The 17686-nt window shown below is 40.4% G+C and overlaps 1 protein-coding gene across 2 annotated transcripts in view; it reads left to right on the forward strand.

Moving 5' to 3' along the window:
• tbc1d32 (TBC1 domain family member 32) overlaps positions 1 to 17686 on the forward strand; it is a 35525-nt gene that overhangs the window by 1799 nt on the left and 16040 nt on the right. For both annotated transcript variants that reach the window (XM_011491974.3, XM_011491975.3), the window contains exons 3-21: positions 764 to 928; positions 1440 to 1617; positions 1703 to 1774; positions 2855 to 2974; positions 3072 to 3150; positions 4425 to 4528; positions 4602 to 4663; positions 5023 to 5161; positions 5547 to 5606; positions 6482 to 6581; positions 7480 to 7617; positions 8757 to 8846; positions 10149 to 10291; positions 10428 to 10555; positions 11333 to 11534; positions 13585 to 13652; positions 14812 to 14950; positions 16399 to 16486; positions 17547 to 17665. In XM_011491974.3, coding sequence (XP_011490276.1) covers positions 764 to 928; positions 1440 to 1617; positions 1703 to 1774; positions 2855 to 2974; positions 3072 to 3150; positions 4425 to 4528; positions 4602 to 4663; positions 5023 to 5161; positions 5547 to 5606; positions 6482 to 6581; positions 7480 to 7617; positions 8757 to 8846; positions 10149 to 10291; positions 10428 to 10555; positions 11333 to 11534; positions 13585 to 13652; positions 14812 to 14950; positions 16399 to 16486; positions 17547 to 17665 — 2194 coding nt within the window. The remainder of the gene's footprint in view (positions 1 to 763; positions 929 to 1439; positions 1618 to 1702; positions 1775 to 2854; positions 2975 to 3071; positions 3151 to 4424; positions 4529 to 4601; positions 4664 to 5022; positions 5162 to 5546; positions 5607 to 6481; positions 6582 to 7479; positions 7618 to 8756; positions 8847 to 10148; positions 10292 to 10427; positions 10556 to 11332; positions 11535 to 13584; positions 13653 to 14811; positions 14951 to 16398; positions 16487 to 17546; positions 17666 to 17686) is intronic.

A 17686-nucleotide genomic window follows, 5' to 3' on the forward strand; every position in this document is an offset into this window, starting at 1 on the left:
GTTGTCAATATAAGTGTGTACTTTAGAGGGAAGTTCTGATGTAAACTATGGCTAAAGTTCTGATGACAATTATTGTAAAATGTAAGTTACACCTTTTTTGTTTGATTGCAAGAGACTGAACAAGATTCACATTTACACTTTTACTGTTCATTTTGTAATTTGTTGACAGACCATGTCATACCAACATAGAAAAAACCCACTGCAAACAGTAATACAAAGGGAGATAGGACAATATTCTGTCCAACAATACAGGCAGTGCAGTAGGAATTGGTGTGGTCTTCCTACACCTCTTGTCGTTCTTGTATGTTAGGCCACAAATTCTCATCCACATCACAGCGAATATCCTCTCTTGAAATGCAGCGAAATATGTTTGTCACATTATGACAACTTGGTAAACCATTTTGCAGTTAATGACTTATACGATGAACTAATGACTAAGTGTTTTGAGGAGTAAGACTATTGCACAGTGAACTAGATAATACATTTTGATCAACATGACAAAAACAATTGATAATGTAGCAAAGAGCAGATAATTGTACATAATCATTTGCATGGATGTACCAAAGCTATTGCAACTTGTTCAAAGAAGTGAGAAACTGCTTATATGATGTGCACAAGTGACATCATGATGTGAAGATTGAACAAATAGTTTTGGGAATTTCATTCTGATCTGAGAATTCTACTAAAGCGACTGAGAAAAACTGTAACTATGCCTTCAAAATTCTCACACGGGTTGTTTTGGTTTCTGTCTGTTTTTATTTAGCTATGAGTTTGTTAGGTACCTCCGTCAACATATAGAGAGCTCTTTGGGCGCCGCGGTGGAGGAGGAGATGCTGAACTTAACTTTAGGAGAGGGCCAACACGGGACCGGATCAGGACACGACGCCTTGATTAATGTTGTGGCGTGCCGGAACAAAGACTCTGCTGAGTAAGAGTAACTTAGAACAGGGGCCCACAACCTGAGGCTGTGGAGCCACATGTGGCTTTTTGACTGAAGAAAAACACAAAACCTTTTGTATTTTTAAAACAGTAACATATTTTTCGGGCTGTATGGTGCATAAAGCAAAAATATATTATGTTTTCTTTTTGCTTTTGCCCTTTTATTGTGAAAAAAAACACATTTTATTGTGTTGTTTTTGTCCTTGTTTTGCAGAAATTAAACAAAAAAATTACTTAAAATGGATCGTGCTAAAACCAAGTCTGTCTGACTGTGATTATATAAAATTTAAATGTTCTTTTTTATGTTTTATGTTCTTCTGTCATCTTAAGAAGGAGTTTACTTTACAGTTATTGTTTGCTGAACAAGACAACATAAAAGGACTCAGGCTGCATTAGAAATAGACATACCGGTATTTAAAAAGAATAAAAGTTCATCAACAGAATTTCAAGAAAAGCTATGGTGGACTTTCAGATAATCCGTTTTTTTCTTCTTGAACCAGGTATCAGCAGATGATGCAGACCTTGAAAACCTCACTGAGCTCTGTTGTGGAGTGTTTAACCAACAAATACAAGGAGAGCCAGCTGAGAAAAGAGGAGACGCACAGAGAGAGGGAGCACAGCCAGCACAGCAGCCACTTCACAGACAGCTGCTCCGACAGCGACTCCTCCTTCAACCAGGTCAGAGGAACAAGACACGAGGGGGGTTTGATTCTGGAATGGGGTTGTTTTCTCTCTCTGAGACTCTCCTCTTGATCTTTTCCAGAGCTACACCTTCATCACGCAGGAGGAGCTCCAGCTTCTAGCTGAAAGACTTGAGCCCGGCAAGCCCAAAGAGGTACCCAACCTGAGGCTTTCACATTCACCACCATGGTTGTTTCCCATCTGTTCTATGTATGTTTTAGCTGTGCTCAGCCTGTCAGAACTCAGAGCTACACAATACAGATTCAGATTCTGTTTTTTAACTGAAGTTTTTGCCTTCTTTCCACAAACACATACTCCTCTTTTGAGCTGCAGTTATTTAAATTCTTTTTAGTGGAACCTGTTCTCTGTGCTTTCATTTATCCACCTTCAAGAAACAATAATAACTTCATGCATTAATTTTCAGAGCTCTTGGCAGAATATTTACCAAGCTATGATCATTTTAAATATGCATATGTGCTGCCCAGCAATGTTCATTAAACTGTTCATTTGCACTTAACCTTATTAAAAAGTTCAAGAATGCAGGCCAAAGGGTTGGCCCCCAGTAGGCCTGAACAATATACCGCAAATTTATCTTTATCGCAATATCAAGCTGTGCAATATGCATATCGCAAAAGACAGCAAATTTGCAATAAATGGTTACCTTAGATGTGGCCAAACAGTCTTATGGCAGCTTGAAGTGTTTAATGGATTGAAAGAATCCCTTTCTGCATTTGACCAATCAGATGGACCCCTTCACGTTGTTAACTAATCGGATGGCGCTCTATTATGTTGTATGTTCGCCTCCTATGTCAACAAGGGTCATTTGTAGTATAATTTTTAAGCTGTTGTAATGGAATGGGAATAATATTTTTGGTTGTTTTGCTAATTGTTTATATACCGCAAATTATATCGTTATCGCAATATTAATTTCTAATATCGCATATCGCGGGTTTTCTTCATATCGTGCAGCCCTAGCCCACATACAGTTTCACTTCACTAAATCCGGCCCTCTTTGACACCCCTGGTTTAGGTCAATTTGATTGACAGCTTGCCTCAGACAGATTGATCTGGTTGGATCATAGGAAAATAAATCGATTCATGGTTACACCCCTACAAAGAGTAGATCTCTTAAACCAGGTTTAGACAGTCACATTTTGGAGATTTCGGCCACACCCATCGCCCCCGATCATCTTAAAATTCATTCAAGCTGGGATCTGTTTGAATGTGTGTGTAGATGCGTCGGGAGGCGTTGCACGTCCTCTGCCGTGCGTCTCTGCCTGATCTGTTGAGCTGCGAGAGCTGGAGTACCCTGCGCAGGAACCTCTCTTTGGCTCTGAACGAGGCCGAGCTCAGTGTGAGTCCTAACCTCATGTCCCCCCGCTGTCCCACACACCCACATTTCCTTCCGCCACTGCAGGAATAAAGGTCTCTTTTTCTCCTGTCCCTGTCAGGAAGAGGCGTTGCAGTTTTTTGCTAAAAGCTTCTCCTGCTCTCCACTCAATGTCACCAGAGAGATGTTCGCCAGTTTAGGTAGGAAATGTAAATAGAGATATGACTGTTTTTTTTAACAAAATGTATTTTCTTCATCATTGAACCGCCACCTTAATGTGGTGGAGGGGTTGAAGAGCTTTAGTCATCCCAGGAGCTAAACTGTCTAGAGATTTTGCAGACAGACAGGTCCTGGGTGACGAGCCAGACAAAGAGCTGTTCAGAACCCGCTTGATGAGAAGTACAAACAAAGATTTTGCTATGTCGCCAGGATTGGCTTCACTGAAGCCCCACTCCAGAGCCAGGACTGGGGATTACAGTCATGTGGGCCAAACACCTGTAGGGGCCTGTCCAATGTGGTTTGTGTGGCAGTTGAAGGCAGGTGTCTCAGCGACCCCCTTTTCAATGGGGGGGTGTTCCAGCTCCCGGGGAATCACAATGGAAAGTCTATGCCAGGGTACCCTGAGAGGAGAGTCCATCCGATAGTTGAACCTCAGATCCAGGAACAACAGTCCGGTTTCTGTCCTGGTTGTGGAACAGTGGACCGGCCCTAACCCTTTTTAGAGTGCTGGAGGGTTTGTGGGAGTTCACTTATCCAGTCCATATGTGTTTGTGGATTTGAAGAAGGTGTTCAACCGGGTCCCCTGTGGTTTCCTGTGGAGGATGGGATCCGTGGAGCCTTACTGAGGGCTGTCCAGTGGTTTGCATAGCCGGCAGTAAGTTGGACCCGTTACCGTTGCATGTTGGACTCTGGCAGTGCTGCCCTTTGAGCACAGAATTTTTAGGCACAACCAGGGGCCGGAGGAGGTCCGGTTTGGGGACCACAGGATTTCCTTTCTCCTCTTTGCAGATGATGTTGTCCTGTCTAAATGGGCGCAGTGTCCCTTCCCCAGGTGGAGGAGTATATTGGGGTCTTGAACCCAAGTGAGGGAAGATTGGAGCGTGAGATTGACAGGCAGATTGGTGCGGCATCTGCCGTTATGCAGTCGCCGTACCGGCCCATTATGGTCAAGAGAGCTGAGCCAGAGAACACCCTTAGGGTGGCTGGGCGCTGCCTTAGAGATAGGGGGAGAAGCACGGTCAATGGGAGAGAGCAATTTTACAGACACAAGCTGTATATAAAATAAAATAAAAAATAACAACTAAAAGTTGAAGAAAGACGATCTGTTAAATTCTGCTTTATATCCTCGTTCCTTTGGTAGATTTTTTTAAACTACTTTGTGGAAAAAACTGAAAATCATTTATTTTACAAATAAGTTAAAGAATTTATCAGTTTCATGACATTAATTGGTGTCGATATGCTTTTTTCTTAACAGCTAAAAATGTAGAATCCAGTTTTGTGTCTCACAAGCTGAACTTCCCAAGCGGCTCAGCAACCCTCGACATCAACACTCCTAAGATAACCCGCCTTCTCAAGCAGGTACTTTCTTTTCAGCTCAACTAAAGGTCGTTTCAGAAGAGTTTTTCTAATTATTTTGCTTTGTGCATTTCAGATGCGATTGATTAATGACTTCCAGAAGGAGGTGGCTTCCTTCTGGATTCGTCACCCTGAGAAGTGAGTTCATGTCAAGGATTTCAGCACAGAGGCTTTGTTGCATGTTATGTTTATGTTAGCCAATATTTTCAGCAGCCATACCATACTTTTTGTTTTTTTTAAGAGCTGTCTCCAAGAATGTTGGATATGCAAATCGTATGTCTGAAGAAAAAACAGTCGGAGCAATTCGACACAAGTCCTATATAAATACTGTTAATTGCATAGATATTAAACTTAACACTTGAGAGTCTAAGTTATATTAACACACTATAAAACTAAAGCAAAACACGTCCGTCACACGAGGCACTCAGCTGCAGTTTGTGTTTTCACTCCTGTTTTGGAGAAAGATGCTACGTTTCACTCTGTTGACTTTGCTACAGATATATGGAAGACGTGATAGAGAGCAGTCTGTCCCTGCTGTCCTTCCATCACCCACACGGTTCAGCTGAAAAACCCCTGGAGCCGATACATTTACTGACACTACTGGACATCAAAGCGGACTGGTTCATCAAGTGGATGGTGTGTTTGTTCTTTTTCTTTTACTGTTAAAATACGGCAAAAAAACATGGATATTTCTAGAACGTTTGTTAGGTTCTGCAAAGTTAGAAGTAGTTGTACCACTTTATAGCTCAAATGCTTTCAGCTGCAGTTTTTGCTGGAGATTTTATTGTATTCCCTGAGAGTTCTGCTAAAGCTGAGACAATTCCAGCAACATGTAGAGCAAAACTCTGCTTGAACGACGTAACAGCAAAGTTATGATGCTTCTTTGTGCTTCTTATTAACCTTAAATGGAAACTCCTTGTGTTGTTATGTTCGGTTTTGAAGACTGTAAACTAGGCTTTATTAACTTGCTTTCTTTTGTTGTTTTTTTGTCTTTCTTGGTTGTTCTCTTCTGTTTGCTCAGCATGGTTACTACAGCAGGAATGTTGTTCTCAGACTCTTGGAGAGAAAGTACAAGCTTCTGGTAAGATTCACTCAGTAATCACTGCCTTTTTTGTGATTTCTTAAAAAAATGCCAACAGCAAAGATAAAAACATTTAAGTTTAGCTTTTTAAAAAAAATAATTTTAATTACATATAAATTATACACGTTTGTGTATAGTGACTGGGACTTCTTATTGTTTTACAATTGCAGATCCACAGACTCTCTAAAAGTGTGTTTCAGGCAGTCACAGCGACATTTTGTAAGGACGAAGAACAATTTTAATTATAAAACTTGAGATGCAACTTGCAAATTGAAGCCTGAAGGACTTGACACCGACTCTGATTTGCAAAAAATGACTTGAGAGCACATCTGTCACCAGATCTGGTATCCAGCTCACCAAAGACGCTGCTTCCTGTCCCATAGGAGATGTACAGCTTAGCTCTAGGCCCTTGCAGAAATCTGAGATCCGCCCTTGGACAGGACTTTTGTGCTTTAGTGGGTATTAAGTGTGAAATGGCTGTTAGAGAACTGTAACTGAAGTGTCCGGCTCACAGAGATCCAGCTTAAACTGTATTTCTCCCTGTCAAGAGGGTAGATCTGATGGTAAATGAAGTGCAATCCCAGATGAGTCACCGTGTTTGATACGCAAACACAGATCAACTGCAGATGAATGCCACTTTGACAATTTGACGCAAGAATGGATCGATTAATTTAAACCTCTCACTTTAATCCTCCTGGCTTGAGTGAGTCAATTTCCACCACATGAACTCTTAAACTTTCTCTGAGCTAACCAACAATAACTCTCACAATTCTATGCCTTTGAGCAATGCCCTGTAAATCGTAAAGTGAGGTTTCTCAGTTGGAGGTGGACTGCTCCAACACACCAACGGATTCCAATGCTCTGCTCTTCACCAGGTGGTGGTGGCGGTTCAGCAGTGCATCCATTACAGCGAGGCCAGCGAAGGTTTCAGGGGCGACGTGAGCGATGCTCTCGCAGGGAAGCAGAAGAACGCCAGTAAGTCGAACCCTCTTCCCCTCCATCAGCCTGATGCAGGCCACAGTGTGATAGAAAACATTCAGAGCTGCAGTGAAATGGAATAATGGCTGTTTTTTGACAAAAAAAAGCTCACTGGGAGCCATTAAGTGCTATTCCAGGAATCCAGGTCTGCAATTGAAGACCTAGCTTGAAGCCTTTGTTGTTTGAGTGCATTCAGGAACTACAAAAACACAGATGTGCTCTTACAAAGAAAAGAGCAGCCCTTCACTTTAGTGGCAGGCAAGGTCACATGCACCCATACGAGTGTTGACCCTGGCCCGTGCTGCAGGTTTTTGTGTAGTCCAGGTCCATGGAGGGTCGTAGAGAGGAGCATTGTAAAGGGAGTGCAGGTGTGTTTTGCACCTCCCTAGAGGTTTGTACAGTCACCGTAAGGGACGTCATGAAAATGGAATATACCATTATTGTGCATGTGGTAAGTGTATCAAAAAGGTGTCTGTAAGGCTAATTTAAGTTGCACACACACTCACTGCACGCACAGAGTGTGCAGGTGATACTGTGTGGATGGACCATTGCAGCAGCTTTTGAACAAGATTCAAACGACAAAACTCCTGGCGTGCTGATTACTGTTTGTTTGTTGCTGCAATACGATGAAACAAGCCGTTCTAGTTTCTAGCAGTCATAAAAAACATAAACTGTTTTCTTATTATATTACAAAAAAGAAACAAGTTCTATTTTTAGGCAATGGCTGTTATTACGCTGGATACCGAATTATTGCAATTTAGGGTTTTAAATTCTGTTTAAAATTGAACTTAAGTTTTATCTTAATTTGCTTGTTTCTATTGTTATAAAGAGACTTCAAATGCCAAAAAAGGACACGGACCAAGATCCATAAATGTTTTTTTTTTGTTCGTTTCAGGCGCATTGCAGAGCAGCGTTTACTCCGGAAAGGAGCTGGATTTTGCCCTCTTCGTCCACTCTGTGTGTGTTCTGGGGAAACTGATCCTTTATGCCAATGGGAGAAAGCTGTTTCCCATCCGAATCAGGAAGCACAAAGGTTTGATGCTAACACGTTCTGTGCTCCCTGACATGGAATCTTACGTAACTTTAGCAGTTTAACATTTAGCTTTGGGCACATGTCTCCACTTAAGGAGGGCTTTATTGTCCTGTACTGATGGGTGTTGCATCAGTCACAATAATTCCAAAGAAGAACAATCCTTCCCATCTTTACAGCCCATAATCTCCAGCAGGTGTATGTCTGATCAGTGCACACGTATAACACGCCTCTCCCCAACACACCCTGTATCAGTCTGTGTTACTCAGTCACCTGTGAATCACTGTCTATCAAAGGTGTTCTCTTTGAATCTAGACTCTTATGTCATGAAATGACTTTGCATCAGCCTCGTGTGTCATCATGTGTCACTTATTGCAGTTTTAATACAGTTCTCCATGTAAATTTTTTGTTGATAGCAGCCTTAAGTTTTTATGAGTATTGTTACGTGGGACAAATGTGTTGTTAAAATCATAGGATTATCAGGTTTTTTTCACTTTTATAAAACCTTGAGATTACATTTCGATAATGTCGACAATACTGTTTCTTTAGTATTCATTTATTTTTTACAAAATTAGATATTCGTATTAGCGTTCTGGGATTAGCATTAGTATTCTCTGATTGGAGTCAGCATCCTATAATTTACATTAGCATCATTCAATTGGGATTAGCCTCCTCTACTACCATTGAAACTGAACGCCCCTGATACACAAATTGCTTAAAAGTCACCTAGTAGTGAGTCTGTGAACTACACAAAGTGAAAGTACAATTCTCCCAAATTAATTTAGCAATAGAAGAGTAATATAAAAAAGTGTTTAGTATTATCGTCATCAAAATCATCTTAAATTGTATATCTAATTAGTATTTTTATACATTTTTGTCAACATATTCATCTCACTGACAGTTCTTTTTAATTATAAGTTAAAAAGTAATAATGATTTGGTGGTGGGGAGGTTATTTTGTACGGGGTTAATATCTAGTAATATTTTCCTGCTGGCGCTAAATTTTCATCAAACGTACAACAGCAGAGGATTTTATGACAGCGTCTTATCTTGCACCTAAAACTGTGTTTTGGTGATTCAGCCTTTTTCCCCTCAGGATTCGTGTCTCTGTCTGGACAATAAGCAGCTATATTTGTGTTTCAGAGCCAGTCACTCTCACAGACCTGCTCGTCATTCTCATAAACATCATGTATCACCACCCCAAGCCTCTGCCCAGCGATGCCTCGCACACAGGTGCGGCCCACGCACACGCACACAGACATGTTCACCTGCAGTGACCTCAGTGCTCCTCAGCCTCTGTCTAGAATCAAGAAGCAAGCCGTAATTTCCAGTCAGACATAAAACGCCTTTAACCACGGCTTGTATCTATTAACCTTGTACTGAATCAGGAAGTAAAGTTGTGTCTTAAAATACTTTATTGAGTTATTTATTAATTACATGGAATGAATCAGAATCGGAATACTTTATTTATCCCAGGAGGAAATTGTATTCACAGCGAAGCTCCTATCACTTATTTCTACTTGGGAAGATATAAAATAAAGAGAGTTAGCTGTGTTAGTGTTGTGTTTCTTTGGAATAGGTGCAGGATCCCCTCAGGTTTTTTCAAATGAACGAGCGTTACAAATCCTCAGCAGTGCTTTTAGGATCAGTTTTATGAAAGAATGTCCACAAACTGTGTTACCATCTGCCATAACATCGTGTAATAAAGGTGCCTTAAATGAGGCCGAAGGAAAGCTCTTTGTTCCACTGGCAACAAAGAGCTTTTACAGGCTTTTTTTTTTTTTTTATTTAGGCAAAAAACGACATAATCATAATTCAAAGACCACAATATATCAAAAGATAATGACTCGGACCCATCACTACTTTCTAACCTCATCTGGCTCCAAATGGCAGTCAATTAATTAATATTATTAGAATTCATTTTCTGTTGGTGACGTCACACTCTCTCTGTCCAGTAATCTTATACAATTAATGGGTTAAAGCAGGGCTGGCCAACCTGGTCCTTAAGAGCCACAATTCTGCCTGCTTTCCAGCTCTCCCAGGACTGCTTGACACCGACTACCTCGATCAGGTGTGTTTAGGCAGCCAGGATGGGGAATCACTTGAGTTAGCCAATCAGGAGAAAGATAGTCAAGGAGAGCTGGAAACCTGGCAGGATTGTGGCTCTTGAGGGCCAGGGTTGGCCAGCACTGGGTTTAAAGGCTTGTTTTAGGAGTAGCTGTTGTAACAATGCAGCATTTCAAAGGGGTTTGGTACTCTCTTAATTATAAAGTTCAAAAGCAAACCGAAATAACCAAAGGTATCAGCATTTTGGGCATTCCTGCTCAATCCAACTCAGTCACCTGCAATGTTCAAAACTCACTTTGCTTTGTAAAGTATTCTAAGCAAAAGGTCCTCTGGTTTTCTAAAACATCCTTCAGAAATGCTTTAAACCAGCAGGTGTCACAATTTGGACCAACTGAAGTTACAAATACAACCAAAAACTATATTTGGATCAATCAAACTGTTCTAACTTTGTGATGTTTTCATGCTCAGACCCGTTGTCACCCAGCGGTTTGGTGTTGGAGCTGCTGTGGATGTTGTGTGAGCAGCCAGACTGCGCAGCTGAATGCCTCCACCAGACCGCCGTCATGGAGAAGCTGCTGGCTCCCGTGGTCGCGCTGCTCAGTGGACAACAGGTCACGCATGCATTTTGAAGAAAACCTGGAAGGTTTTTGTCAGAGGAGACTTTCTGTGGACTGGGAAGTTCTCACAGCAGGAACGGGGTTTTCATCAATGATGCTTTAACGGATTGGATTGATTATTTGTTTACAGAGCACGCTGGATTCCCCGGCAACCACACTGATTCTTATTGCGGACGTTCTGGCTCGCATTGCAAACACCGACAGAGGATTAGCCCTCTTCTTATATGAGAAGAATGTGGTGGGGCCCCAGGGAGAGAGGTGAGGCTGCGAAGTTTTGACGGGAAGAAGCAGACCTTCTCAGGTAGCCTTGAAGACTTTTGTGTGGAGTTAAATATGTGAAACAAATCCTCCCGGTTCATGCAGAGCAAACAGATTAGAACTGGCAAAGCTCCCATGTTTCTCAGTAAAGAAAACTTTTGAGAAATAAAATGTATTCAAAACGCATATTTGGTAAGCATATGAAACAGCCTTTCACTGGTTTTATCTTCTGCTGTCTGACCCTAAACACTTCATCGGTGGTGGTCCTTCTGGTTCTGGTCTGGGTGGTTGACGTTGGGTTGCCTGGCAACCATGCTTTCCTGCGTGGTTGCCAGACACTCAACTGACGACGGGTGTCAGCTCACCTTTGCAGATGGAGAATGTCCAAGCCCAAATTATAATGCTTCTCCCACTGTGCTTTACAATGAACATGGGGTTTTTCTGTTAAATTGCTCAATTTGGTTCTTTACAAACATTCCCAGGTGGTTTGCATTTGTGAAACACAATCTAAGGCTCAGTGCTTCACCTTTCTAACTGTGTTCTCAGAGGTGTTCCTCAGATCAGTTGTTCTGGTTTTTAACGTCAGTACTTTCTAGTTTTCTTACAATCTTATTTTTTATTACGTGTAACATTGCACAATAGAAAATTCTATTATAAATATTAGAGTAGGGTGAAAAGAAAAGGATGAAAAGACTCACATTTATACATTTATGTGTAGAAAAAAGTCTCTTTTATCTCTTTTTTAGCCTATTTCTTTCTGTTTTCTGACATCCGCAGAGCCTGTACTGCTCATATAATTGCACAGTTCACCCTGAGGCTGCTGGGTAACGGACTGCCATCATTGAGCGGATCAGCAGTGTCACATTCGGTGTGTGGAGCCTTCATCTTTGTGTGCTGGCAGATGTACAACACCTGCGAGGGCCTGCAGGTCCTTGAGCCCTACGGACTTCATAAAGCCATAGCTGCTGCATGGAGAAAGGTACCTGCAGAAATACAAAACTCATTTTGACCTCTTGGTGAATGTAGCCGTTATTAATTCTAAAATGACCCTTTTGTTTGAAAAAAAGAGTCTGTACATTCTTTTTATATAAATCAGGGGACATAAATAGGCATTTATCACTAGAAAATGCACATAAATTCTAGAAAATGTTCGTTTACAAGCTTTTTATCTCCATCTGCTTTCAGCATCATGAAATGGAGACTATCTTATGTTTAGTTTCAGTGCCGCCGAACGTTTGTCATGCTCGGTTTGCTTTGTGAGCGCACGTCTTACTTTATCTACTCGCCTCATCAAGGAGCTGCTTCCATCATATGGAGGCTAACCAGCCCAAAAAAAACCTCCTAATCAAGGTTTCTGGAACAGCACGTCTGTCAGAACAGCGTCTATGTGAAAATATCTGCAGAGATGAAGCCCGTGCTTGCTCTACAGCAGAGGCATGGAGTCGTTGAACACAAAGCTTTATTGCAAGTTCAGCAACAATTCATGTCAACACCCAATCCTGATTTGATGTTCTCTATATAAGGTTTGATTCTGATTCCATGAAATTTTCTATACTTTCTTCTGCTAGCGGTGAATGTAAATCAAACATGGCTGCAGTCGTCTGTAGAGCTCTCAGGCATTATTTCAATTCAGCCATTGTTTCAAATGGAACCCTCTTGATTCTATTTTGCCTGTTGATGACTTCTGTAAACTCACAGAAACTGTCCTGTTGAAATAGGATTGTGCCTTTGTGGAGGGCGCCATCCTGAGTAAAAGCTTGAAATCACAGCGTTTTTAATGCCAAGTTATTCCATGGAAGTTTAGCTAGAATCTGACATGTGCAGAGTCTCACAAAACCCTTTGGAGTCAACTGAATGTAAACGGAAATGAGACAGACCAACACGTTTTTTTTCTTTATTCATTTTTTATCTTTCTTTACACTTAAAAAAATATGTAAAAATATGCTGTGTTCGTGTTTTCTGTATCTGCAATAATAGTTTTTCTTAAGGTATCAGAACTATAAAAATCTAAATCTTGCAGCAGGAAATATCCCAATAAGCAGATTTGACCTGTGAGAATTTAAGCAAGAGAGAAAAGTGTGAAAATGATCATGTCTGCATGAGAAAAGTGTATAAAGTTTGTACTGAGGAGTTTTACAGCTTTAAGTTGTCTGTAATTCTTAGATTTCACCTATTGTGTGTTATTTATGGAACGTGTGATAAACAAGGAAACACTGAAAAACGTGATGTGTTATCTCTGGTAGAATATCATTGATGTGGGTTGAAGCAAAAGTTGGTTACTGTCTTGATCAAAAAGGCAATCCAGGAACTGTCATCAGAATTTGATTGTGTGTAAAATAAACTCAACGTTGTTAACCTTTTCAAGGTCACCAAATGACCTCAACATTTTTTCATTTCTTCCAGGTTTCTGCTCCTTGCAGGCTGGTGCTCGTGTCAGCTGAATTTAAATATTTCAAGTTGCAGAAAACCTTTGTCTATTTTTTATTTTCAATCTTGTCCAATCTCTTGCTTAAAAAAATTCAAATATTTCTTTAAAAAAAACAAACGCACCTAAGGCTGATATGTTATGCAGATAACAATGTGGGTGTTGCAAAGGGGAAAACAATGGTTGCTAGGGAAGAAATTTACTTTCATATTATTACATAAAAATTGTCACACAAGTTTATCGGCCGAAAACGATCAAAGAGTTGTATGGTTGCTTGGACTTTACAGCAATTTTTCTTGGTATAGAGTTGAAATATTCAAGAATTGCCAATCTCTATGTGTTTACTGCTACTTTAGGCTTGAACTGTTTGATTTAAAAAAAATATGATACATTAATAGACAAACTCTACACAAACTAAAAGAGAAGCGTTTAAAAGGACTAATTTTAAAAAAATTGAAAAGAAACTAAACGTAAGACCAAAAAATTGTTAGAACAACCTTAAAACTGTATGTTTTGTTCAACTAAATTACAGAAAAAGAAGCTATTCTTTGTTTAATATTTGCTACTGCGATACACATAAACTTTTGAATTTTTTTCTAAATAGACCAGCTCCTTACCAGAGAGGATATCTGAAGCCAGTCCTGAAACATCCCTCCATGAGATGCCTAATGAGTGAGTCCACACACACAAGTACAGCACTTCAAGTGCCCACTAAGACGCCATTAACTAATGAGTTGTAATGCAGGGATCACCAGACAGTGATGGATCATTGCACAGATGGAGATGTTTGATAATTGTTTGTTCAAATGGCTCAAAGCCTCCAACAACTCTTCATTAAGTCCTAGCATGTCTGCTTAGGCGTTAGGAAACTCCTGACCAATGAGATTACGGTAACCTCCAGTTTATGTGAAAACCGTGCTTACCAATAACATATATATACCGTTATTCACATTGCAGAAACACACAGCAGGTGAACTGCAGTTGTCTTAAAGGAAGTTTAAAGGGTCTCTGTCATTCAAAATCAATTTTTTGAGCTTCTAAGTGTATCATAATGGTAATTCATAAGCAGCCCCAAAGCCGTATTTTGACCCGTTCACACATTTCTGAGTCTTCCTCTAAAAACCTGCGCTCTGAGCACCAGCCCCTGTCAAACCCACGTCACATTGTGACGTAGACCAGTGAGGAACAGCCCCTTCCAGGAAGAGTCTGCACTGCCAGCACCGCCTCCAGGCTAACACACCCCCACTTTCTTCACGGAGCTAGCGGTGATTGGATAAAACGCTTTCCTTTTATACGTACAATAACCACACCCATCTTTGCAAAAGTTTGGATGCTGTTTGTTCACGTGGGCGAAACGCACACGCTGTAGAGGCCAGCTCTATGTTGATGTCATAAAGTGGGCGGTACCCACAGAGAGCGAAAGGCGGAGCCTCAGGGATCAAGTCGATATTTCATCAAAAATGTGTTTTTTGTATGCCAAAGGTAATATGTTTTCATATACATGGATATTGTTTACTATAAAAGCTTAAGAATTGAATCTATAGGCCCTTTAAAACTGGAGGTGATGCCAGTGAAATCTAAATAATTCTTTGACGCTCTGTAACTCTTCCACCTTTTAACGATGGCTAAAGCTTTGGCGTTGAAGGGTTAATTATGCTTCTCTGCAGTTAAAATAAAAGCAATCGATTTTACTATTGAATTATTTTAATGCCCTTTAATGGTTTTTTTTTTCAGATGTTGTGTGCTGAAATGTACACAAATTAGTTCCTGCTCTTGATGTTTTTTATTTTTTACTTAAAAGTCAATGAATAAATCTCTTTTTTCCCCTTAGGCTCATTTGGGAGGAAACACTGTTGGACAGCCTGCTGAGTTTTGCTGCGACTCCTAGAGGTCTGCTGCTGCTCCAGCAGACTGGAGCCCTCACTCAGTGCATCTCCTACATGTTCTCCCGCTCCACCAAAAAACTACAGGTACGGTTCCTTTTCTTTTTCCAAAATCAGATGGAAGATCAAAGTTGGCTCTTTATGCCTTTATGGGTTTATTTAGCTAAGAAGTTCTTTCCTGCAGTAGCAAAGACTTGTTTGAATGTGAACAATCTAATCACATCTTTAAGTATGATTACTGTCTCAGAAGGTTTTGTAAAAACTCAAAAATGAAAATCTTAAACCTGTTGGTTATATTGTGGCTCTGAAGGTGAAATCACATCAACAAATCACTCAACACAAAAACACATTAAAAATGTAAATGACAATTAACAGACAAAAAAAATTTAAATTTTAACAAAGAAAAGAAAATTCCAGAAACCAAAATGTAAAAAAAAAAAAGATTTTGGGAAACAAAAATATCTTTCAGAAATCAAAATAAAATGGTAAAAATGAATCATGTTTTTTGAGTAAAAAGGGCGTTAATACCCATATCATAGCTTGAGGAAAAAAACTCTGACTGGGTCACTGTTGAGAGTTCTAGAGTGCCATCTTGGGTCCCAGTTTGACACTAAAGTGACAGTTCAGCTTTTTCCCCAGATGCATTACATTTACATAGTTCTTCAATCCAATTTTCTGTCTTTTTTGTCGTTTGAAAATATAAAGCACAGACACATTTTTGTTCTCACGCCTTCACTTTGCCCAATTTGCTGCTTTTGTTCCTAAGGTTTGACAGAATTAAGTGTGAGACACAATTTAACATCACCACTGTATATTAAATTGATAGATAAAACAGAAATAAACCAGAAAAGGTAATTCAGCTGTTAGAACTAGGGTATTAAAGACTATTAGAATTTTGAGATAAAAAATAATGTGTTTTTTTTTTAAATAATTCTTTCTCTTGGCACAAATCTAAGGCTAATTTTGCACTGAAGTGAGCTATAAATGTGATTTTTGGGTGAAGATCGGCATACCTTGTAACAGCAGGATCTCCACGGTGTTTCAGAATAAAAAAAGGAGCTGGATAGCTCAGTTGGCCCGATGTAGGACTGCCACACATGAAACCTGGGCCCTGGGTTCCTTGAGGCTCCCACCAAAAGGGATGTGAAAATGGAATGTACCATGATGTCCTTACGCCACACTCTAACCATTAGTAAGGTGTTAGCACTGGGTTTGCAGATGATATGTCAGTGTTCCTAGGATGCCAAAGAGCGTGTGTCATGTAGGTGTCACTGGCTACATTACTGATGTTAAAGGGTTGCATGTGATATTGGTCCTAGCAGCCTTGTAAACATCTGTAGTAGCACCTCGTTTTTATCATTTCATTGACTTTGTCTTTAAATGTAAAATTTTCATTATTTGGTTTCTACGCTGTGATTGGATCTATTTCTGTCTGCACATTGGGTTATTTGCTCAGCTCTGTCCCCATTTTGTCAGATGAAAACATAAATGCCACACCTTTCTGTGGATCTGAATGCTTTTTGTGTGTCTTGTAGGTTAGCCGCTGTGAGAAGTTTGGATATGGTGTGATGGTGACACAGGTGGCAACAACTGCTCCAGGCACTGTAGCTCTACGAGATTCAGGTATCCTCAGTCACGCAAACATGTTTATGGAATTGTGGATTGTAGGGGGGGATAGTTACCATTATGTGGAAAAGTTTTCATTCTAAAAATAAATGTTTTTGCTGTCTGGTTTCAATTTTTATTTTATTTAAATGTCACTATAACTGTTCTTTATTCACCATTACAATGACTGGTTGGTTCGCCATTACCATCCTGTCAGTCTGGATCTGGAAGTCCCCCAGGATCTTTGTCCTCTCGTTTTCTACCACCTTCGGAGGTGTTTCCCATTTTGACCTTGGGATTTCCAGTCCATATTCTGCACACATGTTCCTGTTCACTATTTTAGCCTCTTGGTTGTGGTGCTCCATGTATGCTTCCCCGCCAGCCTTTTTCCCAGTGGACAAGGGTTGGAAACACTGGCTTAAGGCATTCACTATCATTTGTGGTCTTATTCTTGATGTATTAATGGGTCTTGGATGTGTTATCCTTGATAGTGGCTCCTACACTCACTAGTCCTTAGCCTCCTTCCTTACGACTGGTATACAATCTCAGGATGCTGAATTTGGGATTGAACCCTCTAGTTATGGTGAGGAGATTTCATGTCTTTACACCTGTGGTCTGTCTTTCTTCCTTTCTCCCTTTCACCCTGTCGTCCTGTTGGGTACCTGATCACTGATTGTAGCTATTTACTGTCTTCTTCTCAAGTCATGATACCGGTTGCTATTTGTTGATGTTGCAATGTGGATTTGCATCTGAGCATGGCATGTTTCATTGTCCCTCATGGTATGCCAAATACTTTTTGCTCCAGTGCTCCTTGACTCTGTTTGACTCTTAACTGGCTACAGTCTGTAGCATTTCTGACAAGCTTGAACAAGGTTTACTTTCATCAGAACACACTGACCAATTCACAGTGATGAAGATGTAGGAGAAAACAACCTATGCCTGTTGGAAATGAGGACATATGCATATGTTAAGTAGGCGAATGGGAATTGTTGACCTGTTGGAGAAAACTTCACAGCTTAATTTCTCTGTAACAGATCCTATAATTGGTCTCTGTAACCAGGATTTTGATGCCCTGCAGGTTTTATTCAGGAGCTGCTGGTGCAGCTGTGGTCTGCTCTTGAATGCGGCAGTGATGATGCACAATTGGCTGCTCCTAAACCAACATCCATGGATCCCATTGACAGAAGCTGCCTCAAGGTACAATCTTCCATACCGGAC

Source organism: Oryzias latipes, chromosome 24 (assembly GCF_002234675.1).
Source record: "Oryzias latipes chromosome 24, ASM223467v1".
NCBI lineage: Eukaryota > Metazoa > Chordata > Actinopteri > Beloniformes > Adrianichthyidae > Oryzias > Oryzias latipes.